The 27,077-nt window shown below is 53.6% G+C and overlaps 1 protein-coding gene across 1 annotated transcript; it reads left to right on the top strand.

The window, feature by feature from the left end:
- The first annotated feature begins 305 nt into the window (after nucleotides 1-305).
- On the top strand, nucleotides 306-25,303 carry LOC142919877 (uncharacterized). The gene is made up of 8 exons (XM_076062554.1): nucleotides 306-477; nucleotides 2,481-2,566; nucleotides 7,206-7,413; nucleotides 12,162-13,398; nucleotides 15,348-15,475; nucleotides 20,300-20,522; nucleotides 22,008-22,575; nucleotides 25,151-25,303. Exons 2-8 carry the CDS (start codon nucleotides 2,489-2,491, stop codon nucleotides 25,223-25,225), a joined length of 2,517 nt encoding a protein of 838 aa, XP_075918669.1. The 5' UTR covers nucleotides 306-477; nucleotides 2,481-2,488; the 3' UTR covers nucleotides 25,226-25,303.
- Nucleotides 25,304-27,077: the final 1,774 nt, after the last annotated feature.

Here is a 27,077-nt window from a genome sequence, read left to right as displayed (position 1 = left end):
AGCATAATTTATGTGCATAATTACACAATTAACATAATTTCGGATAAATTATGCTAATTTCAAATTTCATTTAATTCTCATTATTTTCATCAATTTTCATAACACCTATATATACAACAGGGGGATGACGTGACTCCCCCCTCCCCCCATCCCCAACGGCCAGAGCGCTCCTAACGGCCGCAAAGAGGATTCGATTGGATGAGTGGGATGACGTCACATGACCCAGGGGGGTTGGGGGGCGGGGTTAAGGGGCTTGCTACATATATAAGTGTGGTGCAGGAGGGAGAATTTGTGGCAGAGTCCTTCTGGAGCGGTGGCAGCGGAGAGAGAGAGGAGCTAGCCGTCCTCAGGGTCCGCTCTCGGGACGCCTGCAGGGTGGAGCTGAGAGCGATCGACGACACAAAGTCCCCCAAGGCGAGAGAGAGAGAGAAACATCTCCCTCGGCCCCGTCGGGCAGCGGCGGCAGCGGCCGCAGAGGTGAGCGGCGGACACGGACAAAGGAGGTCAGTTCGGTCGGCTCGGGCTCAGGCGGTGGACGCACTCTGAGACGGGTAGGTGAGAGAGGAGGAAGGGCTGCTGCTGGCTGGAGGGGGACATACACGGGAAATAAATCTTAGCGCAGACTACTGACTTTGTGACGCATGTGTGTGCGTGTGTGTGTGTGCGTGTGTGTGCATGTGTGAAGAGCGGTTACGGCCTTCATAGGTGCTGCTCGCTAACAGCACTTGCCCCTACAGTCTGTTAAGGCTATATGGGGGATCTTTGTGAAGAGCGGTGGGACAGCGATCGGCGTACCACGCTGTGCGTGTGTGTGGGTGGCTTTAATCAGCATAGGCACCCGTAAATAAATAATTAAACAGAGGGACGTTTGACTTTCACCGCAAGCGAGCGCGCAGAGATTAATTAATTAATTGCTTACCCAGCGCGTGCATATTAAACTACCCTACTACGGCTGCCCGCACCCACGCGCGTGGGTGGTCGCGCGCGTGGGTGGGGGGGTCACGTGGGTGGGGGAGGGCCGTCCAGCGCCCGTTGGCTGTTGACACAACGGCTTAGTATAAATAAATAATTAACTCTGAGCAGCCGCCAGCGGCGAGTGGGGGGGGTGGAGGGGTGCTGACGTCACACCCCAACCGCTCGCGGGGGAGGGGGGAGGGGAAGATCAGACCCCCCCCCACCTAGTGGGGAGTGGGGAGGGGGAGATCAGTCCCCCCCCACCTAATGGGGAGTGTGGAGGGGGGCATTAGCCCCCCACAGATGGAACCAGGGGGTCGGTGTGTAAATGAGAGGCTGTGTGTGTAGTGTGAGGCTGTGTGTGTACTGTGAGGCTGTGTGTGTAGTGTGAGGCTGTGTGTGTGGTGTGAGGCGTGTGTTGCCCTGGCTTGCCCTGGCTTGCCCCGGCAACGTCACGTGGTGTGCCTCGTCACTGCTGCTGCTGCCACCACAACACGCTTAGGGCTTTAAGGCTTTCTGTTTATTATTAATCTGTCATTTTCCATGATTAGTCTGTGGTTTTCATTATTAATCTGTCATTGTTGATTATGAGTCTGTCATTAATATGTCATTTTTCATTATTAACCTATTTGTGTGTATTATTAATCTGTCATTTTTCATTATTAACCTAATTTTTGTTTATTATTAATCTGTCATTTTACGACGGCAAAAACGTGGTAGTCACGGCGACATTTGTCATCAGTGTTGTGAGTAGCCCGCAGTGAGAGCACGACTACACACACACAGACATACAACCTCACCCCACACACACACAGACACACAGGTTGTGTGTCTGTGTGTGTGTGGGGTGAGGTTGCACAAGAGACACACACACAGACACACAGAGACACACACAGACACACAGGTTGTGTGTGTGGGGTGAGGTTGCACAAGAGACACACACAGACACACACAGAGACACACACAGACACAGGTTGTGTGTGTGTGTGGGGTAAGGTTGCACCACAGACACACACAGAGACACAGACACACAGAGACACACACAGACACACAGAGGTGGTTGTGTGTGTGGGGTGAGGTTGCACCAGAGACACACAGACACACACACAGACACACACACAGCCACACAGAGAGACACACACACAGACACATAGAGGTTGTTGTGTGTGTGTGGGGTGAGGTTGCACCAGAGACACACACACAGACACACACACAGACACACACACAGACACACACAGACACACAGAGACACACACACACAGACACACACACAGACACACACAGGTTATTGTGTGTGTATGTGTGGGGTAAGGTTGCACCAAAGACACACACAGACACACACACACATAGAGACACAGGTTGTTGTGTGTGTATGTCTGTCTTTGTGTATCTGTGTGTGTGTCTGTGTGTGTGTGTCTGTGTGTGTGTCTGTGTGTGTGTGTCTCTGTGTGTGTGTGTGTCTGTGTGTGTGTATGTGTGTGTGTCTCTGTGTGTCTGTATGTGTCTGTCTCTGTGTGTGTGTTAAGGTTGCACCATGTCGAGCCCATTGAAGCTGATCGTGAGCGCCGATTCCAACCGTGGGGGGCAGCGCTACATGGAGGACATCACAGTGGTGGGCGGAGTCTCTGTGTGTCTGTGTGTGTGTGTCTGTGTGTCTCTGTGTGTGTCTGTGTGTGTCTCTGTGTGTGTGTCTGTGTGTGTGTCTCTGTGTGCCGGACAGGCAACTCTGTCGTGGACAGTGCTGTGGGGGGAGATCCAATTTTGATTGGCTCCTCCCCTCATGGCATATGTGTCCACCACAGGGGCTAAACGGGGGCTCTGGACGGGTGCGAGGGGCTGGTAACCCCTCCACCTTCAATTAATTACCACGAAACCACGAATTAAACTGAAATATGTAACTAATAAGCTTGTGCCGGAGGCCCCGGGGGACCAGGCGTCTATGACGTCTCCTGGCCAAACCCCAATTGGCAGAGCCAGGAGATTGAATACCTACCCTTGGGGCTACTCCAGAAACAACTAAAAGCCACTACGGGTGGCCACGTGGAATGTTCGAACGCTCACTGCAGAGGAGAGGCTGCCACTCCTCTGTCGGGAGCTGGACGGGTACCGCCTGGATCTATATGGCATTCAGGAGGTTCGGTGGACTGGCTCTGGCTCCTGCCACCATGAGGGGTGGACAGTCCTCTACTCGGGGCAGCAGACTGCCAAACAACAGGGTGTGGGTCTTCTTTTGAACAAAAGAATGAAGGGGGCGTGGGAGTGTAGCGGTGAGGTCTGGGAAGCTGTAAGCCCCAGGCTACTTTGGGCTCACCTTCCCATCAACCGGAGGCGAGGAATGGTGGTCGTGGTTACTTATGCCCGCACCGAAGATGAACATCCGTGGAGTGATGCAGGCAAAGCCGATGAGTCAGATGTCTTCTATGACCTCCTGTCACAGGTGCTGGCTAAAGTGGCCCCTCGGGATAGAGTCATCATGTTGGGTGACTTCAATGCCCGAGTTGGTCATGATACTGGCACCTGGTCTGGAGTGATTGGAGGGCATGGGCCAGATCAGCTCAATAACAACGGTAGGAGGCTGCTAGATTTTTGTAAAGCCCATGGGCTTGTAATTACCAACACACAACATCATGGATGCATGCCGGGTCCAAGCAAGAACATCTGCTGGACTACATAGTGACAGACCAGCGAATGCGAGCCCATGTCCTTGACACCAGGACCTACCGTGGAGCTGATCTGCCCTCTGACCATCGACTAGTCATCTGTAAGATGCGCCTGCCATTCTTCCACTCCGGTGGTGGGTGTACACCCAGGACCCCATTCCAACATAAAGTGGCCTGGTCTCAGTTATCTGATGAAAGTTGCAAGCGAGAATTTCATCATCGCTTGCGGCTGGGATTGGCATCGTCCCCGACTCCTGATGTCGAGGGTAAATGGGCGAGGTTTAGGACTGTGACTCATGCAGCTTCAATGGCTGCTTTGGGTACGCGGTCCAGACCTCCCCAGAGACCCTGGCTGACAGAGGAGGTGTTCAGGATGGTTGAGAAAAAGCGACAGGCCCACTGTCATCGGCTACAGAATCCCACGTCAGAGAATGAGGCTTACCGCAGCCTTCGCTCGGAGGTTCGGAGAGCCGTGAGGCGCTGCAAGGATGGGTGGTGGTCGCGGGTTGCTGAGGAGATGGAGTCTGCCTCAGTGGCCGGTGATCACAAATCTCTATTTAACTCCATCAAAAAAGTAACCTGCAGCGCCACACCTATTACCATCATTAGGGGAAAAAACGGTGATCCAATCTCCGACCCCCAGGAACAGGTTTGCAGATTTGCTGAGCATTTCTGTGAGGTCCTGGGGGAGGGAAAATCCCTCAGCCGGGAAAACATCGTGGCACAAAGTGAGGATGACCCTGCTGAGGCTGCGGTGCCTCAAATATTGGAAGAAGTCATCCCCTGTGAGTGGCTGGCTGAGGTGCCATCTGCTGAGGAAGTATTGAAGGTGATCCGGAGTCTGAGACCAGGAAAGGCAGCGGGCAGAGATGATCTCCCAAGCGAAATGCTGAGGGAGGGTGGCGTTTGTGCACAGACTGCCCTATATGACATCATAACAACAGTCTGGACCACTGGACGGGTTCCGCAGGATTGGAAGGATGCCCTGGTGGTCCCCCTTTTTAAGAAGGGGGACCGCACAGACTGTAACAACTACAGGGGCATCTCACTCCTCAGTGTGCCTGGAAAGGTCCTGGCAAGGATTATTCAGCATCGCCTTGCCAGGCACGCTGAGGAGAGGCTTGCGGAGCCCCAATGCGGTTTCAGGAAAGGGCGGTCCTGCACAGATGCCATATTTTCTGTCCGTCTGCTACAGCAGAGGTGTAGGGAATTCCAACAAGACCTACATCTCTACTTTATTGACCTGGTCAAGGCCTATGATACCATCAGTAGGCCTGGGCTCGGGGTCGTTCTTCGTGCTTTTGGAGTACCTGACCCTCTGCTCACGATCATTAAGGACCTTCATGATGGTGAGCGGGCCCGGGTAAAACTACGTGGCCGGGAGTCAGAGCCATTCCCTGTACACCTTGGGGTGTGACAGGGATGTCCTCTGGCTCCCACATTATTTAACATCTATTTTGACCACGTAGTTCGTGAAGCCTTCAATTGCTGTACCGGGGGAATCTCCATATGGTACAGATATAATGGGAGGCTAATCGATGCCCGGGTGCGGTCAAGGGATGACTCCCTATTGCTCAACCACGTTATGTATGCTGATGATTTGGTAATAGCTGCTCAGTCAGAGGAGGAGTTGGAGACGCTGCTGCTGCTGAGACTGCAGCGTGCCACTAAGAGGTGGGGCCTTACCATCAGCCCCACCAAAACTAAGCACCTGCCTGGGTATTGTGTACCATCGGACACTCCACCCCCACAACTCCCAATCGGTGATGGGGCAGTTGTGGAGAGAGTGGAGAGTTTCCCATACCTGGGCAGTGTGCTTATGACTGGCTGCAGTTTAACAGCAGAGGTCTCACTCCGAATCAGTCGAGCGGCAATATCTTTTCATCGGTTGCGTAACGCTGTGTGGAAGCTACCTGGTCTGTCGCTCCGCACTAAGCTTCAGGTCTTCTCGTCCACGGTCATTCCCTCCCTTCTCTACGCTTGCGAAACGTGGACCCCCCTAATGGAACATCTTCGCCGGTTAGAAACATTTAGGCTGGCCTGCCTACGATCCATCCTGGGTTTAACCAGACTGGATTGTGTGAGGAGCTCACAAATCCTTGAAAGATCTGGGCAGGGTCCCATCGGTGAGCTCCTCCGGCAGGCAAGGCTGCGATGGCTGGGTCATGTAGCCCGCATGCCCAGCCACCGCATGCCGAAGCAGCTTTTGTTTGGCCGGATTGAGGGGTCTAAGCGGGCACGGCACGGGCTAGAGAAGAGATGGAGTGATGTGGTACAGGAGGACGTGGAGCTGAGTGGACTTGCCGATGACTGGTACCAGCGGTGTCAAGATCAGCCTCTGTGGAGGAGGCTCGTGAAGGATGCTACTGGGCAGTTGGAGGCAGTCGCCCTCCAACAACAACGGAGGGCGGAGGAGCGACGCTCAGAAGAACGAGCGGAGCTCCGGGTGGCTAAAGCACAGCAGGTTGGCACAGTAGGGGGCACAGGTGGTGCATCAGCCAGTCATCTCAGTCAGTCGACCCGTGGCACCTGGGTCTGCCCCGTGACCTCTTGCCAGCGGGCGTTCGACACTTCACGTGGCCTAACGGTGCACATAGCCTGGCACAAGCATCGTGGTGACGTCACCGCCACTTAGTGGCGAATGGCGGTTGTTGTTGTTGTCTCTGTGTGTGTGTGTCTCTGTGTGTGTGTCTGTGTGTGTCTCTGTGTGTCTCTGTGTTTGTCTCTGTGTGTGTGTCTGTGTCTCTGTGTGTGTGTGTCTCTGTGTGTGTCTCTGTATGTGTGTCTGTGTGTGTGTCTGTGTGTGTGTCTCTGTGTGTGTCTGTGTGTGTGTCTGTGTGTGTGTGTCTGTGTGTCTCTGTGTGTCTCTGTGTGTGTCTGTGTGTGTCTGTGTGTCTCTGTATGTGTCTGTGTGTGTGTCTGTGTGTGTCTCTGTGTGTCTCTGTGTGTGTCTGTGTGTGTCTGTGTCTCTGTGTGTGTGTGTCTCTGTGTGTCTCTGTGTGTGTCTGTGTGTGTGTGTCTGTGTGTCTCTGTGTGTGTGTGTCTGTGTCTGTCTCTCTGTGTCTCTGTGTGTGTCTGTGTGTGTGTCTGTGTGTCTCTGTGTGTGTGTCTCTGTGTGTCTCTGTGTGTGTCTGTGTGTGTGTGTGTGTCTCTGTGTCTCTGTGTGTGTCTCTGTGTGTGTCTCTGTGTGTGTGGGGAGCGATAGTGTAGCGGTTAGCGCGCTGCACTATGAACCTGGCGACCCGGGTTCGATTCCCGCTCACGGCCAACGCCCAGTGACGATTATCTGAACCGGTCCTGGGCCTCCCCCTAGGTCGATTCGGCCTCAAACGAGTACCTGGTGCGGTGCGTGAACATCGCCACTGGGGAGACAAAGGCGGCCGGGCGTGGTGCCGGCCACCCACCCCCTCGTGTGCCCTCGCGGCCATCGCGGGCACCGCTCGCTAACGGCACTTGCCTCCACGGTCCGCTAAGGCTGCACGGGGGATCTTTGTCCTCTTTGTCCGCCGGGTCGCCGGTCGAGGCCTAGGACCGACCCACAATGCACCGCTCGCGTCACGTGACGTTCCCCTCGCCGCCCCGTGCCCACAGGTCTCCACCGAGGGCGACGGGGATGCCATCTTCCTGGCCGTGTTCGACGGCCACGGCGGTCCCCAGGCCGCTCGATTCGCCCGCCGCTGCCTCTGGCCCTCGATCCGCGCCCAGCCCGGGCTGTGGGGCGCCGCCGACCCCGCGGGAGTTTGCCACGCCATCCGTGACGGCTTCCTGGCGTGCCAGCGCGCCATGTGGGAGGAGCTGGGTGGGTCTCACGCGCGCTGCACTATACACTACACTATACACTACTTTACTATATACTACACTATACACTACTATACACTACTATATACACTACACTATACACTACTATACACTACACTATACACTACACTATACACTACACTACGATACACTACACTACTATACACTACTATATACTACACTATACACTACACTATACACTACACTATACACCACACTACTATACACTACACTATATACTACACTATACACTACACTACTATACATTACTATACACTACACTATACACTACACTACTATACACTACTATACACTACACTATACACTACACTATACACTACTATACACTACACTACTATACACCACACTATACACTACTATACACTACTATACGCTACACTACTATACACTACTATACACTACACTACTATACACTACACTACTATACACTACACTATACACTACACTATACACTACTATACACTACTATACACTACACTATACACTACACTATACACTACTATACACTACACTATATACTACACACTACTATACACTATACACTACACTACGATACACTACACTACTATACACTATACTATACACGACACTATACACTACACTACTATACACTACACTATATACTACACTATACACTACACTACTATACATTACTATACACTACACTATACACTACTATACACTACTATACACTACACTATACACTACACTATACACTACTATACACTACACTACTATACACTACACTATACACTACTATACGCTACTATACGCTACACTACTATACACTACTATACACTACACTACTATACACTACACTACTATACACTACTATACACTACACTATACACTACACTATACACTACTATACACTACTATACACTGCACTATACACTACACTATACACTACACTATACACTACTATACACTACACTACACACTACACTACACACTACACTACACACTACATTACACTATACACTACACTATACACTACACTATACACTACACTATACACTACTATACACTACACTACACACTACACTACACACTACACTACACACTACATTACACTATACACTACACTATACACTACACTAAATTAACGTTTTGTTCCACCATTTGAATCTCGTTTGCCTGTAGCACAATATGATAAAAAAAAATTAACCCTTTCATCTGGCAACAAAACTGACACCAATGTTTTTCGTGTACAAGGAGTCATTGTTTGTGCATTGAGCAGAATAGCTGCGGTCGGAATGCAAACCAAAAACAGGCAGCTCTGATAATGTATTGGCGGTGGAATTGATAAGTCCACACCCGAGACAGCTTCCCTTAGAGCCTCGTCTCACACGCGGTGTTAGACCAGGTGATGATGATGACGTCTCACACTTGCGGTGTTAGACCAGATGATGATGACGTCTCACACTTGCGGTGTTAGACCAGGCGATGATGACGTCTCACACTTGCGGTGTTAGACTAGATGATGATGACGTCTCACACTTGCGGTGTTAGACCAGGTGATGATGACGTCTCAGACTTGCGGTGTTAGACCAGGTGATGATGACGTCTCACACTTGCGGTGTTAGACCAGACGATGATGATGTCACACACGCGGCGTTAGACCAGGTGATGATGACGTCTCACACTTGTGGTGTTAGACCAGGTGATGATAATGACGTCTCACACTTGCGGTGTTAGACCAGATGATGATGACGTCTCACACTTGCGGTGTTAGACCAGGCGATGATGATGACGTCTCACACTTGCGGTGTTAGACCAGATGATGATGATGACGTCTCACACTTCCGATGTTAGACCAGATGATGATGACGTCTCACACTTGCGGCGTTAGACCAGGTGATGATGATGACGTCTCACACTTGCGGTGTTAGACCAGGTGATGATGACATCTCACACTTGCGGTGTTAGACCAGATGATGATGATGTCTCACACTTGCGGTGTTAGACCAGGTGATGATGACGTCTCACACTTGCGGTGTTAGACCAGGTAATGATGACATCTCACACACGCAGTGTTAGACCAGATGATGATGATGTCTCACACTTGCGGTGTTATACCAGGTGATGATGACGTCTCACACACGCAGTGTTAGACCAGGTGATGATGACGTCTCACACAGGCGGTGTTAGACCAGGTGATGATGACGTCTCACGCTTGCGGTATTAGACCAGATGATGATGATAACGTCTCACACTTGCGGTGTTAGACCAGGTGATGATGACGTCTCACACTTGCGGTGTTAGACCAGGTGATGATGACGTCACACACACGGTGTTAGACCATATGATGATGACGTCTCACACTTGCGGTGTTAGACCAGGTGATGATGACGTCTCACACTTGCGGTGTTAGACCAGATGATGATGACGTCTCACACTTGCGGTGTTAGACCAGGTGATGATGACGCCAAAAGGCGCAACATTTTCTCGTGTGATTGGGGCCAAATGTAGCTGATAGAGGCAAAATAAACATTGAAATTGGTTTAATTTGTTGATCAGGGAAGGCTCTAAGAAAAGCCGTTAGACCAGGTGATGATGACGTCTCACGCTTGCGGTATTAGACCAGATGATGATGATAACGTCTCACACTTGCGGTGTTAGACCAGGTGATGATGACGTCTCACACTTGCGGTGTTAGACCAGGTGATGATGACGTCACACACACGGTGTTAGACCATATGATGATGACGTCTCACACTTGCGGTGTTAGACCAGGTGATGATGACGTCTCACACTTGCGGTGTTAGACCAGATGATGATGACGTCTCACACTTGCGGTGTTAGACCAGGTGATGATGACGCCAAAAGGCGCAACATTTTGTCGTGTGATTGGGGCCAAATGTAGCTGATAGAGGCAAAATAAACATTGAAATTGGTTTAATTTGTTGATCAGGGAAGGCTCTAAGAAAAGCCGTCTCGGGTGTGGACCAATAAAATTCAAGGACAGTGCCAATATTATTATCAGAGTTGTCTCTTTTGTTTGCATTTTGACTGCTTGTGTTGTGGTTATTGCAAACATGATGCCTTGAATAAAGGTGTCAGTTTTTCTGCCAGTTAAAAGGGTAAAACCTATTACTATATCTTGTTACTGGCAAATGAGGTCTCATAATGAATTTGATCTTCTCCGATGGATGCTGCTTGATAGCGGAGAGTGAAGAAACGTGAGTGTGGCTGATGCTGTCTGAAGTTACTTAGGAAATAACGAAGAGCAAAGACAAGTGGTAGAGTTACCAATAAATTGATCAGAGTCTAATTTTATTTTGTCTCAATGTAATGGCAGGGAATATTGACAGAAATAATGTCATCAAACACTTCGCTGCATTTCACTGTAGCACTGCATTAATGGCAGTGAATGTTGCACAATACATTTATTTCACCCATGGCTAATGTGTAAGAGATTCTCGCAACATTTTTCATATTTGATATATTTTTGTTCAATAACATTGAAAATTGTAAAACGTTTCAAAATACAAAAAAAAAACTTTTACAATTGAATTTTTGTTATAACAAATTTAATAACATAAAATTCCGAGCAACAATTGTCCATCTTACCTTCCAGAGGTTTTTTTGGCACACCACCCACCCACTCAATCACTGACCCACCCACCCACTCACACAGTCACTCACCCACTCAGTCACTCACACAGTCACTCACCCACTCAGTCACTAACCCACCCACACAGTCACTCACCCACCCACTCACACAGTCACTCACCCACTCAGTCACTCACCCACCCACACAGTCACTCACCCACTCAGTCACTAATCCACCCACACAGTCACTCACCCACCCACTCAATCACTCACCCACCCACCCACCCATTCACACAGTCACTCACCCACTCAGTCACTCACCCACCGACACAGTCACTCACCCACTCAGTCACTCACCCACCCACCCACACAGTCACTCACCCACTCAGTCACTCACCCACCCACCCACCCACACAGTCACTCACCCACCCACCCAATTACACAGTCACTCACCCACTCAGTCACTCACCCACCCACTCACTCACACAGTCACTCACCCACTCAGTCACTCACCCACCCACCCACTCAATCACTCACCCACCCACCCACACAGTCACTAACCCACTCAGTCACTCACCCACCCACTCAGTCACTCACCCATCCACCCACCCACTCACACAGTCACTCACCCACTAATTCACCCACCCACTCAATCACTCACCCACCCACTCACTCACACAGTCACTCACCCACTCAATCACTCACCCACCCACACAGTCACTCACCCACCCAATTACACAGTCACTCACCCACTCAGTCACTCACCCACCCACTCACTCACACAGTCACTCACTCACTCATCCACCCACCCACTCAATCACTCACCCACCCACCCACCCACACAGTCACTAACCCACTCAGTCACTCACCCACCCACTCAATCACTCACCCACCCACCCACTCACACAGTCACTCACCCACCCACCCCACCCACTCAGTCACTAACCCACTCAGTCACTCACTCACCTACTCAGTCACTCACCCACCCACCCACTCACACAGTCACTCACCCACTCAATCACTCACCCACCCACACAGTCACTCACCCACTCAGTCACTCACCCACCCACTCAATTACTCACCCACCCACTCACACAGTCACTCAATCACCCACCTACCCACCCACTCAGTCACTCACCCACACCTCTGTCTAACCCCCCCCCCCCCCTACAGTTAACTGGCCGCGCACACCGCAGGGCCATCCCAGCACGGCAGGCACCACGGCTTGCTGCTGCCTCATCAGGGGCGGTGACGAGCTCTACGTCGCCCACGTGGGAGACTCGCGAGCCGTCATCGCCCAGCGGCATCCCCGGGGGGGGGGCACCCCCGCCGACGGACCCCCCCCCCCTTCAACGCACCCCGTCTATTCATTGGCCCCCCCTTCCTCACTGCGACCCATTTATTCAGCGGGCCCCCCTTCTTCCTTGCGCCCCATTTATTCAGCGGACCCCCCTTCGGACATGGGCCCCCCTTCTGTGACGGCCCACCTAGCCTGGGACGGAACCCCACCTACGCATGGCCAAGTTGTGGCGGACTTCATAGCGGCCATCGGCCAAGCCGTGGCAACACCGCAACCACCGCCACTGTCACAACCACCACAACTACAACCACAACCACAACCACCACTGTCACAACCACCACAACCACCACCACCGCCACCACTGTCACAACCACCACCACCACTGTCACAACCACCACCACTGTCACAACCACCACCACGGCCACCACTGTCACAACCACCACCGCCACTGTCACAACCACCGCCACTGTCACAACCACCACAACTACAACCACAACCACCACTGTCACAACCACCACAACCACCACCGCCACCACTGTCACAACCACCACCACCACCACTGTCACAACCACCACCACCACTGTCACAACCACCACCACCACCACGGCCACCACCACTGTCACAACCACCACTGTCACAACCACCACCACCACTGTCACAACCACCACCACCACGGCCACCACCACCACCACTGTCACAACCACCACCACCACCACTGTCACAACCACCATCACCACCGCCACCACCACCACTGTCACAACCACCACCACCACTGTCACAACCACCGCCACCATCACGGCCACCACTGTCACAACCACCACCGCCCCGGCAGGAGGTGGACAAGGAGGAGGTGGTGGACGAGGTGGAGGAGGAGGTGGACGAGGTGGTGGACGAGATGGAAGAGGAGGTGGACAAGGAGGTGGTGGTGGACAAGGAGGTGGACAAGGTGGTGGAGGTGGACGAGGTGGTGGAGGAGGTGGACGAGGTGGTGGATGAGGAGGTGGACGAGGTGGAGGACGAGGTGGTGCCGCTACTTGCCGTGGCGTTGACGCGCGACCACAAGCCGGAGGATCCAGTGGAGAGGGAACGCATCGAGAGGCTGGGCGGGCGGTAAGACATTCGTGTGTATGTGTGCCTATGATACCATCAGTAGGCCTGGGCTCTGGGTCGTTCTTCGTGCTTTTGGAGTACCTGACCCTCTGCTCACGATCATTAAGGACCTTCATGATGGTGAGCGGGCCCGGGTAAAACTACGTGGCCGGGAGTCAGAGCCATTCCCTGTACACCTTGGGATGCGACAGGGATGTCCTCTGGCTCCCACATTATTTGACATCTATTTTGACCACGCAGTTTGTGAAGCCTTCAATAGCTGTACCGGGGGAATCTCCATATGGTACAGATATAATGGGAGGCTGATCGATGCCCGGGTGCGGTCAAGGGATGGCTCCCTATTGCTCAACCACGTTATGTCTGCTGATTTGGTAATAGCTGCTCATTCAGAGGAGGAGTTGGAGACGCTGCTGCTGAGACTGGAGCGTGCCACTAAGAGGTGGGGCCTTACCATCAGCCCCACCAAAACTAAGCACCTGCCTGGGTATTTTGTAACCATCGGACACTCCACCCCCACAACTCCCAATCGGTGATGGGGCAGTTGTGGAGAGTGTGGAGAGTTTCCCATACCTGGGCAGTGTGCTTATGACCGGCTCCAGTTTAACAGCAGAGGTCTCACTCCGAATCAGTCGAGTGGCAATATCTTTTCATCGGTTGCGTAACGCTGTGTGGAAGCTACCTGGTCTGTCGCTCCGCACTAAGCTTCAGGTCTTCTCGGCCACGGTCATTCCCTCCCTTCTATACGCTTGCGAAACATGGACCCCCCTAATGGAACATCTTCGCCGGTTAGAAACATGCCTACGATCCATCCTAGGTTTAACCAGACTGGATTGTGTGAGGAGCTCACAAATCCTTGAAAGATCTGGGCAAGGTCCCATCGGTGAGCTCCTCCGGCGGGCAAGGCTGCGATGGCTGTGTCATGTAGCCCGCATGCCCAGCCACCGCATGCCGAAACAGCTTTTGTTCGGCCAGATTGAGGGGGCTAAGCGGGCGCGGCACGGTCTAGAGAAGAGATGGAGTGATGTGGTACAGGAGGACGTGGAGCTGAGTGGACTTGCCGATGACTGGTACCAGCGGTGTCAAGATCGGCCTCTGTGCAGGAGGCTCGTGAAGGACGCTACTGGGCAGTTGGAGGCAGTCGCCCACCAACAACAACGGAGGGCAGAGGAGCGACGCTCACAACAACGAGCGGAGCGCCGGGTGGCTAAAGCACAGCAGGTTGGCACAGTAGGGGGCACAGGTGGTGCATCAGCCAGTCATCTCAGTCAGTCGACCCGTGGCACCTGGGTCTGCCCCGTGACCTCCTGCCAGCGGGCGTTCGACACTTCACGTGGCCTCAGGGTGCACATAGCCTGGCACAAGCGTCGTGGTGACGTCACCACCACTTAGTGGCGAATGGCGGTTGTTGTGTATATATGTGTGTGTATGTGTGTGTGTATAGTGTAGTGGTTAGCGCGCTGTGCTACGAACCTGATGACCCGGGTTCGATTCCCGCTCACAGCCAACACCAGTCACGATTATCTGAACCGGTCCAGGGCCTCCCCTAGGTCGACTAAGCCTCAAATGAATACCTGGTGCGGTGTGTAAACATCGCCACTAGGGAGACAAAGGCGGCCGGGCGTGGTGCTGGGCACCCACCCCCTCGTGTACCGTTCCGGCCTTCGTAGGTGCTGCGCGCTAACAGCACTTGCCCCTACAGTCTGTTACAGGCTACACGGGGGATCTTTGTCTTTGTGTGTGCTCGCTAACAGCACTTGCCCCTACAGTCTGTTACAGGCTACACGGGGATCTTTGTCTTTGTGTGTGCTCGCTAACAGCACTTGCCCCTACAGTCTGTTACAGGCTACACGGGGGATCTTTGTCTTTGTGTGTGCTCGCTAACAGCACTTGCCCGTACAGTCTGTTAAGGCTACACGGGGGATCTTTGTCTTTGTGTGTCTGCCCACCAGGGTGATGAGGAAGCCAGGGGGGCCTTGCCGTGTGGCCTGGAGGAGGCCCCTTGTGGCTCACTGCGGCCCTGGGCAGCAAAGCTCAGCCACGGAGGACATCCCCTTCCTGGCCGTGTCACGCTCCCTCGGTACACACACACACACACCTACACACACACCTACACACACACCTATACACACCTACACACACACACCTACACACACACCTACACACACACACACACCTACACACCTACACACACACACCTACACACACCTACACACACACACCTACACACACACCTACACACACACACACCTACACACACACACACACCTACATACACACACACCTACACACACACCTACACAACAACAACAACAACCGCCATTCGCCACTAAGTGGCGGTGACGTCACCACGACGCTTGTGCCAGGCTATGTGCACCCTGAGGCCACGTGAAGTGTCGAACGCCCGCTGGCAGGAGGTCACGGGGCAGACCCAGGTGCCACGGGTCGACTGACTGAGATGACTGGCTGATGCACCACCTGTGCCCCCTACTGTGCCAACCTGCTGTGCTTTAGCCACCCGGCGCTCCGCTCGTTGTTCTGAGCGTCGCTCCTCCGCCCTCCGTTGTTGTTGGAGGGCGACTACCTCCAACTGCCCAGTAGCATCCTTCACGAGCCTCCTCCACAGAGGCCGATCTTGACACCGCTGGTACCAGTCATCGGCAAGTCCACTCAGCTCCACGTCCTCCTGTACCACATCACTCCATCTCTTCTCTAGCCCGTGCCGTGCTCGTTTAGCCCCCTCAATCCGGCCGAACAAAAGCTGTTTCGGCATGCGGTGGCTGGGCATGCGGGCTACATGACCCAGCCATCGCAGCCTTGCCCGCCGGAGGAGCTCACCGATGGTGCCTTGCCCAGATCTTTCAAGGATTTGTGAGCTCCTCACACAATCCAGCCTGGTTAAACCCAGGATGGATCGTAGGCAGGCCAGCCTAAATGTTTCACACCGGCGAAGATGTTCCATTAGGGGGGTCCACGTTTCGCAAGCGTAGAGAAGGGAGGGAATGACCGTGGCCGAGAAGACTTGACGCTTAGTGCGGAGCGACAGACTAGGTAGCTTCCACACAGCGTTACGCAACCGATGAAAAGATATTGCCGCTCGACTGATTCGGAGTGAGACCTCTGCTGTTAAACTGGAGCCGGTCATAAGCACACTGCCCAGATTTGGGAAACTCTCCACTCTCTCCACAACTGCCCCATCACCGATTGGGAGTTGTGGGGGTGGAGTGTCCGATGGTACAAAATACCCAGGCAGGTGCTTAGTTTTGGTGGGGCTGATGGTAACGCTCCACCTCTTAGTGGCACGCTCCAGTCTCAGCAGCAGCGTCTCAAACTCCTCCTCTGAATGAGCAGCTATTACCAAATCATCAGCATACATGACGTGATTGAGCAATAGGGAGCCATCCCTTGACCGCACCCGGGCATCGATCAGCCTACCATTATATATGTACCATATGGAGATTCCCCCGGTACAGCTATTGAAGGCTTCATGAACTACATGGTCAAAATAGATGTCAAATAATGTGGGAGCCAGAGGACATCCCTGTCGCACCCCAAGGTGTACAGGGAATGGCTCTGACTCCCGGCCACGTAGTTTTACCTGGGCCCGCTCACCATCATGAAGGTCCTTAATGATCGTGAGCAGAGGGTCAGGTACTCCAAAAGCACGAAGAACAACCCAGAGCCCAGGTCTACTGATGGTATCATAGGCCTTGACCAGGTCAAGAAAGCAGATATGTAGTCTTTTTGGAATTCCCTACACTTCTGCTGTAGCAGACGGACAGAAAATATGGCATCTTTGCAGGACCGCCCTTTCCTGAAACCGCATTGGGGCTCCGCAAGCCTCTCCTCAGCGTGCCTGGCAAGGCGATGTTGAATAATCCTTGCCAGGACCTTTCCCGGCACACTGAGGAGTGAGATGCCCCTGTAGTTGTTACAGTCTGTGCGGTCCCACTTCTTAAAAAGGGGGACCACCAGGGCATCCTTCCAATCCTGCGGAACCCGTCCAGTGGTCCAGACTGTTGTTATGATGTCATATAGGGCAGTCTGTGCACAAACGCCGCCCTCCCTCAGCATTTCACTTGGGAGATCATCTCTGCCCGCTGCCTTTCCTGGTCTCAGACTCCGGATCGCCTTCAGTACTTCCTCAACAGATGGCACCTCAGCCAGCCACTCACAGGGGGTGACTTCTTCCAATATTTGAGGCACCGCAGCCTCAGCAGGGTCATCCTCACTTTGTGCCACGATGTTTTCCCGGCTGAGGGATTTTCCCTCCCCCAGGACCTCACAGAAATGCTCAGCAAATCTGCAAACCTGTTCCTGGGGGTCGAAGATTGGGTCACCGTTTTTTCCCCTAATGATGGTAATAGGTGTGGCGCTGCAGATTACTTTTTTGATGGAGTTAAATAGAGATTTGTGATCACGGGCCACTGAGGCAGACTCCATCTCCTCAGCAACCCGCGACCACCACCCATCCTTGCAGCACCTCATGGCTCTCCGAACCTCCGAGCGAAGGCTGCAGTAAGCCTCCTCATTCTCTGACGTGGGATTCTGTAACCGATGACAGTGGGCCTGTCGTTTTTTCTCAACCATCCTGAACACCTCCTCTGTCAGCCAGGGTCTCTGGGGAGGTCTGGACCGCGTACCCAAAGCAGCCATTGCAGCTGCATGAGTCACAGTCCTAAACCTCGCCCATTTACCCTCGACATCAGGAGGAGTCGGGGACGATGCCAATCCCAGCCGCAAGCGATGATGAAATTCTCGCTTGCAACTTTCATCAGATAACTGAGACCAGGCCACTTTAGGTTGGAATGGGGTCCTGGGTGTACACCCACCACCGGAGTTTAAGAATAACAGGCACATCTTACAGATGACTAGTCAGATGGTCAGAAGGCAGATCAGCTCCACGGTAGGTCCTGGTGTCAAGGACATGGGCTCGCATCCGCTGGTCCGTCACTATGTAGTCCAGCAGATGTTCTTGCTTGGACCCGGCATGCATCCATGATGTTGTGTGGATGCGCCGATGCCGGAACAGCGTGTTGGTAATTACTAGCCCATGGGCTGCACAAAAATCTAGCAGCCTTCTACCGTTGTTATTGAGCTGATCTGGCCCATGCCCTCCAATCACTCCAGACCAGGTGCCAGTATCATGACCAACTCGGGCATTGAAGTCACCCAACATGATGACTCTATCCCGAGGGGCCACTTTAGCCAGCACCTGTGACAGGAGGTCATAGAAGGCATCTGACTCATCGGCTTTGCCTGCATCCCACCACGGATGTTCATCTTCGGTGGGGGCATAAGTAACCACGACCACCATTCCTCGCCTCCAGTTGATGGGAAGGAGAGCCCAAAGTAGCCTGGGATTTACAGCTTCCCACACCTCACCGCCATGTTCCCACGCCCCTTTATTCTTTTGTTCAAAAGAAGAGCCACACCCTGTTGTTTGGCAGTCTGCTGCCCCGAGTAGAGGACTGTCCACCCCTCATAGTGGCAGGAGCCAGAGCCGGTCCACCAGACCTCCTGAATGCCACATAGATCCAGGCGGTACCGGTCCAGCTCCCGACAGAGGAGTGGCAGCCTCTCCTCCGCAGTGAGTGTTCGAACATTCCACGTGGCCACCCGTAGTGGTTTTTCGTTGTTTCTGGAGGAGCCCCGAGGGTAGATATTCAATCTCCTGGCTCCGCCAATTGGGGTTTGGCCAGGAGACGTCATAGACGCCTGGCCTCCCCGGGCCTCCGGCACAAGCTTATTAGTTATATATTCTTAATTCGTGGTTTAGTGGTAATTAATTGAAGTGGAGGGGTTACCAGCCCCTCGCATCCATCCAGAGCCCCCGTTTAGCCCCTGTGGTGGACACATATGCCATGAGGGGAGGAGCCAATCAAAATTGGACCTCCCCCCACAGCACTGTCCACGACAGAGTTGCCCGTCCGGCACACACACCTACACACACACACACCTACACACACCTACACACACCTACACACACACCTACACACACACCTATACACACCCGTGGCATCTCCTGGCGACCTCCTGCCAGCGGGCATTCGACACTTCATCTGGCGTTAAAAGTGCACGTAGCCTGGCACAGGCGCCCTGGTTATGTCATCGCCACCTAGTGGCGAATGGCGGTTGTTGTGAAACGTGTGTTCATGTATATGTGTGTGTACGCGTAGGTGTGTTTACGTGTGTGTTTACGAGTGTGTGTACGTGTGTGTACGTGTGTGTGTGTACGTGTGTGTGTGTACGTGTGTGTGTACGTGTGTGTACGTGTGTGTACGTGTGTACGTGTGTGTGTGTGTGTACGTGTGTGCGTGTGTACGTGTGTGTGTACGTGTGTCCGTGTGTGTACGTGTCCGTGTGTGTGTACGTGTGTGTGTGTGTACGTGTGTGTACGTGTGTGTGTGTGTACGTGTGTAAGTGTGTGTGTACGTGTGTGTACGTGTGTGTGTGTACGTGTGTGTGTGTACGTGTGTGTGTACGTGTGTGCGTACGTGTGTACGTGTGTGCGTGTGTGTGTACGTGTGTACGTGTGTGTGTGTACGTGTGTGTGTGTACGTGTGTGTGTACGTGTGTGTGTACGTGTGTGTGTGTACGTGTGTACGTGTGTGTGTGTACGTGTGTGTACGTGTGTGAGTGTGTACGTGTGTGTGTGTGTGTACGTGTGTGTGTGTACGTGTGTGTGTGTACGTGTGTGTGTGTACGTGTGTGTGAGTGTGTACGTGTGTGAGTGTGTACGTGTGTGAGTGTGTACGTGTGTGTGTGTGTACGTGTGTACGTGTGTGTGTACATGTGGGTGTGTGTGTGTACGTGTGTGTGTGTACGTGTGTGTGTGTACGTGTGTGTGTGTGGTACGTGTGTGTGTGTACGTGTGTGTGTGTGTGTTGGCGATATCCCACAGGGGACCTCTGGAGCTACGACTTTGCGAGCGCCCAGTTTGTGGTCTCCCCGGAGCCGGATGTCAGCGCCTACAGGCTGGACCCAGGGCACCACCGCTACCTGGTGCTGGCCACCGACGGAGTCTGGGATGTCCTCACGCCCACAGAGGCCGTGGCGCTCTGTCATCGTGCGGACGCACAGCAGCAGCAGCGAGCACGGGCACGTCTACATACACACACACACACGTCTACATACACACAAACGTCTACATACACACACACACGTCTACATACATACACACACACGTCTACATACACACACACACGTCTACATACACACACGTCTACATACACACACACACACGTTTACACACACACTATACACACACACACGTCTACATACACTCACACACGTCTACATACACACACACATGTCTACATACACACACACACGTCTACATACACACACACGTCTACATACACACACACACACGTCTACATACACACACACGTCTACATACACACACACACGTCTACATACACACACACACACACGTCTACATACACACACACGTCTACATACACACACACATCTACATACACACACACACACACGTCTACACACACACACACGTCTACATACACACACACACTATACATACACATACACACACTATATACACACACAACAACAACAACAACCGCCATTCGCCACTAAGTGGCGGTGACGTCACCACGACGCTTGTGCCAGGCTATGTGCACCCTGAGGCCACGTGAAGTGTCGAACGCCCGCTGGCAGGAGGTCACGGGGCAGACCCAGGTGCCACGGGTCGACTGACTGAGATGACTGGCTGATGCACCACCTGTGCCCCCTACTGTGCCAACCTCCTGTGCTTTAGCCACCCGGCGCTCCGCTCGCTGTTGTGAGCGTCGCTCCTCCACCCTCCGTTGTTGTTGGAGGGCGACTGACTCCAACTGCCCAGTAGCATCCTTCACGAGCCTCCTCCACAGAGGCCGATCTTGACACCGCTGGTACCAGTCATCGGCAAGTCCACTCAGCTCCACGTCCTCCTGTACCACATCACTCCATCTCTTCTCTAGCCCGTGCCACGCCCGCTTAGCCCCCTCGTCTACATACACACACACACACGTCTACATACACACACACGTCTACACACACACACGTCTACATACACACACGTCTACATACACACACACACACACACGTCTACATACACACACACACGTCTACATACACACACACGTCTACACACACACGTCTACGCACACACACGTCTACATACACACACGTCTACATACACACACACGTCTACATACACACACACACACGTCTACATACACACACACGTCTACATACACACACACGTCTACACACACACACGTCTACATACACACACACGTCTACATACACACACACACACTATACACTTACACACGTCTACATACACACACACACTATATACACACACACACACGTCTACATACACACACACGTCTACATACACACACACACGTCTACATACACACACACACACGTCTACATACACACACACGTCTACATACACACACACTATATACATACATACACACACACGTCTACATACACACACGTCTACACACACACACACACACGTCTACATACACACATACTATGTACATACACACATACACACGTCTACATGCACTTACACGTCTCATCCTGCAGGCCAGCGGCGGTGGTGCCGGTGGTTGTGCTGCTGGTGGTGCCGGTGGTTGTGCCGGTGTTTGTGCTGCTGGTGGTGCCGGTGGTTGTGCTGGTGGTGCTGCCGGTGGTTGTGCCGGTGGTTGTGCTGCTGGTGGTGCCGGTTGTTGTGCCGGTGGTTCGAGCAGCAGCAGCAGCGGTGTAGACCTGACGCCGGCGCAGGCGCTGGTGGCGGAGGCGCTGTCCCGCTGGCACCGGCTCGGCACCAAGGCCGACAACGTGAGCGCCGTGGTGGCGCGGCTGTGCCCGTCGGCGGCGTCGCCGGCGCCCCGGCTCGGTGCCGACGGCGCCGCCGGCGCCGAGCTCGTTGCCGGCGGAGGAGGAGGAATGGTCGCTGGTGGTGGTGGTGGCGCCGTCCCTGCGTCAGCCCTGGCCAGGAGTGGAACCAAGGTTCTACGAGAGCCGGGCACCGAGGAGCTACCCAGCAACAACAGCAGCAGCAGCAACAACAACAGCAACAGCAGCAGCAACAACAGCAGCAGCAGCAGCAGCGGCAACAGCAGCAGTGGGAAGTTCACTCCACTGCTGGCTGACCTGGTGAGGGCACCGTCACGATGCGTGGTGTGTGTGTGTACGTGTGTGTGTATGTGTGTGCGTGTGTACGTGTGTTTGTGTGTATGTGTATTTGTGTGCGTGTGTACGTGTGTTTGTGTGTATGTGTATTTGTCTGCGTGTGTATGTGTGCGTGTTTGTGTGTGTGTACGTGTGCGTGTGTATGCGTGTGTGTGTGCGTGTGTGTACGTGTGTTTGTGTGTATGTGTGTACGTGTGTGTGTGTATGTGTGTTTGTGTGTATGTGTGGGGAGCGATAGTGTAGCGGTTAGCGCGCTGCGCTATGAACCTGGCGACCCGGGTTCGATTCCCGCTCACGGCCAACACCAGTGACGATTATCTGAACCGGTCCCGGGCCTCCCCTAGGTCGACTCAGCCTCAAATGAGTACCTGGTGCGGTGTGTAAACATCGCCACTAGGGAGACAAAGGCGGTCGGGCGTGGTGCTGGCCACCCACCCCCTCGTGTACCGTTCCGGCCTTCATAGGTGCTCGCTAACAGCACTTGCCCCTACAGTCTGTTACAGGCTATATGGGGGATCTTTGATCTTTGTGTGTATGTGTGCGTGTTTGTGTGTGTTTGTGTGTATGTGTTTGTGTGTGTACGTGTGTGTGTATATGTGTTTGTGTGTGTATGTGTGTTTGTGTGTATGTGTGTTTGTGTGTATGTGTGTGTGTATGTGTGTGTGTTTGTGTGTACGTGTGTTTGTGTGTACGTGTGTGTGTACGTGTGTGTGTGGATGTGTACGTGTGTGTGTACGTGTGTTTCTGTGTATGTGTGTTTGTGTGTAAGTGTGCGTGTGTTTGTCTGTCCGGCGAAACGATCCCCTACCTCATTGGTGTCGGACGGTAATGCTGTGACTCTGTGTGGTGAGTCTATGGGTCTCTGTGTGTGGTGAGTCTATGGGTCTCTGTGTGGTGAGTCTATGGGTCTCTGTGTGTGGTGAGTCTATGGGTCTCTGTGTGTGGTGAGTCTATGGGTCTCTGTGTGTGGTGAGTCTATGGGTCTCTGTGTGTGGTGAGTCTATGGGTCTCTGTGTGTGGTGAGTCTATGGGTCTCTGTGTGTGGTGAGTCTATGGGTCTCTGTGTGTGGTGAGTCTATGAGTCTCTGTGTGTGGTGAGTCTATGGGTCTCTGTGTGTGGTGAGTCTATAGGTCTCTGTGTGTGGTGAGTCTATGAGTCTCTGTGTGTGGTGAGTCTATGGGTCTCTGTGTGTGGTGAGTCTATGGGTCTCTGTGTGTGGTGAGTCTATGAGTCTCTGTGTGTGGTGAGTCTGTGGGTCTCTGTGTGTGGTGAGTCTGTGGGTCTCTGTGTGTGGTGAGTCTATGGGTCTCTGTGTGTGGTGAGTCTATGGGTCTCTGTGTGTGGTGAGTCTATGGGTCTCTGTGTGTGGTGAGTCTATGAGTCTCTGTGTGTGGTGAGTCTATGGGTCTCTGTGTGTGGTGAGTCTATGGGTCTCTGTGTGTGGTGAGTCTATGAGTCTCTGTGTGTGGTGAGTCTATGGGTCTCTGTGTGTGGTGAGTCTATGAGTCTCTGTGTGTGGTGAGTCTATGGGTCTCTGTGTGGTGAGTCTATGGGTCTCTGTGTGTGGTGAGTCTATGGGTCTCTGTGTGTGGTGAGTCTATGGGTCTCTGTGTGTGGTGAGTCTATGGGTCTCTGTGTGTGGTGAGTCTATGGGTCTCTGTGTGTGGTGAGTCTATGGGTCTCTGTGTGTGGTGAGTCTATGGGTCTCTGTGTGTGGTGAGTCTATGAGTCTCTGTGTGTGGTGAGTCTATGGGTCTCTGTGTGTGGTGAGTCTATAGGTCTCTGTGTGTGGTGAGTCTATGAGTCTCTGTGTGTGGTGAGTCTATGGATCTCTGTGTGTGGTGAGTCTATGGGTCTCTGTGTGTGGTGAGTCTATGAGTCTCTGTGTGTGGTGAGTCTATGGGTCTCTGTGTGTGGTGAGTCTATGGGTCTCTGTGTGTGGTGAGTCTATGAGTCTCTGTGTGTGGTGAGTCTATGGGTCTCTGTGTGTGGTGAGTCTATGGGTCTCTGTGTGTGGTGAGTCTATGGGTCTCTGTGTGTGATGAGTCTATGGGTTTCGGTGTGTGGTGAGTCTATGGGTCTCTGTGTGTGGTGAGACTATGGGTCTCTGTGTGGTGAGTCTGTGGGTCTCTGTGTGTGGTGAGTCTATGGGTCTCTGTGTGTGGTGAGTCTATGGGTCTCTGTGTGTTGTGAGTCTATGGGTCTCTGTGTGTGGTGAGTCTATGGGTCTCTATGTGGTGAGTCTATGGGTCTCTCTGTGTGGTGAGTCTATGGGCCTCTGTGTGTGGTGAGTCTATGGGTCTCTGTGTGTGGTGAGTCTATGGGTCTCTGTGTGTGGTGAGTCTATGGGTCTCTGTGTGTGGTGAGTCTATGGGTCTCTGTGTGTGGTGAGTCTATGGGTCTCTGTGTGTGGTGAGTCTATGGGTCTCTGTGTGTGGTGAGTCTATGGGTCTCTATGTGTGGTGAGTCTATGGGTCTCTATGTGGTGAGTCTATGGGTCTCTGTGTGTGGGTAACTCCCCACCCCCTCCCTTTCCAGGGCTGCAGCCAGGAGGAGATTCCCAGCAAGCGCAGCCGCAGGAGCGGTCCTCACGAGGGCACCGCCTCGGACTAGCGCCTCAGACTAGCGCCTCAGACTAGCGCCTCAGACTAGCACCTCAGACTAGCGCCTCAGACTAGCGCCTCAGACTAGCGCCTCAGACTAGTGCCTCAGACTAGTACCTCAGACTAGCGCCTCAGACTAGCACCTCAGACTAGCGCCTCAGACTAGCGCCTCAGACTAGCGCCTCAGACTGGCGCCTCAGACTAGCGCCTCAGACTAGCGCCTCAGACTAGCACCTCAGACTAGCGCCTCAGACTAGCACCTCAGACTAGCGCCTCAGACTAGCACCTCAGACTAGCGCCTCAGACTGGCGCCTCAGACTAGCGCCTCAGACTAGCGCCTCAGACTAGCACCTCAGACTAGCGCCTCAGACTAACGCCTCAGACTAGCTCCTCAGACTAGTGCCTCAGACTAGTGCCTCAGACTAGCGCCTCAAACTGGTGCCTCAGACTAGCACCTCAGACTGGCGCCTCAGACTAGTGCCTCAGACTAGTTCCTCAGACTAGCGCCTCAGACTAGTGCCTCAGACTAGTGCCTCAGACTAGTGCCTCAGACTAGCGCCTCAGACTAGTGCCTCAGACTAGCGCCTCAGACTGGCGCCTCAGACTAGCGCCTCAGACTAGCGCCTCAGACTAGCGCCTCAGACTAGCGGGGACCCTGGTAGAGGGACCCCGGTAGAGGGACCCTGGTAGAGGGACCCTGGTAGTGGGACCCTGGTAGAGGGACCCTGGTAGAGGGACCCTGGTAGAGGGACCCTGGTAGAGGGACCCTGGTAGAGGCCTGGTAGTGGGACCCTGGTAGTGGGACCCTGGTAGTGGGACCCTGGTAGAGGGACCCCGGTAGAGGGACCCTGGTAGTGGGACCCCGGTAGAGGGACCCCGGTAGAGGGACCCTGGTAGAGGGACCCTGGTAGTGGGACCCTGGTAGAGGGACCCCGGTAGAGGGACCCTGGTAGAGGGACTCTGATAGTGGGACCCTGGTAGAGGGACCTTGGTAGGGGGACCCCAGTAGAGGGACCCCGGTAGAGGGACCCTGGTAGAGGGACCCTGGTAGAGGGACCCTGGTAGAGGGACCCCGGTAGTGGAACCCCGGTAGAGGGACCCTGGTAGAGGGACCCTGGTAGAGGGACCCCGGTAGAGGGACCCCGGTAGAGGGACCCCGGTAGAGGGACCCCCTCGTCCGCGTGCCGCTCTCGTCACGTCCCGGTCGTTGGCGGCGATGGCGACGACGTCGCGAGTGAAGGTTTTGTTTTTGGCGTGAGGGAGAGCTGCCCAGGTCCTGGGGGGCTGTCCCCCCTCCTCCTCCCCCCCCCCATCCTCCCCCCCCCCCGATTGTTGTAGCCCCCCACGAAACTCTTTAGTCGGACGCGGCGGCGGTGTGGACGACGACGGTGGCGGCGGAAGTGGCGAAGGTGGCGAAGGTGATCCACGCGAACACGGAGGAGGGCGATGATGGGTGGTGGCGGCGTCTCTCTCCAGGGCGATGTCTCGTCTCTCTCTGGGCGTGCGATCCGCATGGCTAGCGCATCGATGTTAGGGGTTTGATCGCTGTGTGTGTCTGTGTGTGTCTGTGTGTGTGTCTGTGTGTGTGTCTGTGTGTGTCTGTGTGTGTGTGTCTGTGTGTGTGTCTGTGTGTGTGTGTGTCTGTATGTGTGTCTGTGTGTGTGTCTGTGTGTGTCTGCGCGTACACTTATTTGTTAATTGTTTTTATTAAGTATTAAATAGTTGTTGACGATTTTGCGGCGTTTGAAATTGTTCATTTGTTTGGGCTGCCAGAATTGAGGCCCATTTTGCTTAGTCGTAACGTGTGTAAGTTAGACCTTACGTATCGCTTGATTGATGAATGATTGCGAGCGTTATCGGTT

This window comes from Petromyzon marinus, unplaced genomic scaffold (assembly GCF_048934315.1).
Source record: "Petromyzon marinus isolate PM22_M1 ecotype Great Lakes invasive population unplaced genomic scaffold, UKy_Petmar_22M1.pri1.0 PM_G_Scaffold_65, whole genome shotgun sequence".
Lineage (NCBI taxonomy): Eukaryota > Metazoa > Chordata > Hyperoartia > Petromyzontiformes > Petromyzontidae > Petromyzon > Petromyzon marinus.
Note: the sequence above shows the minus strand (reverse complement) of the source record. Positions and strands in the feature narration are given on the sequence as shown.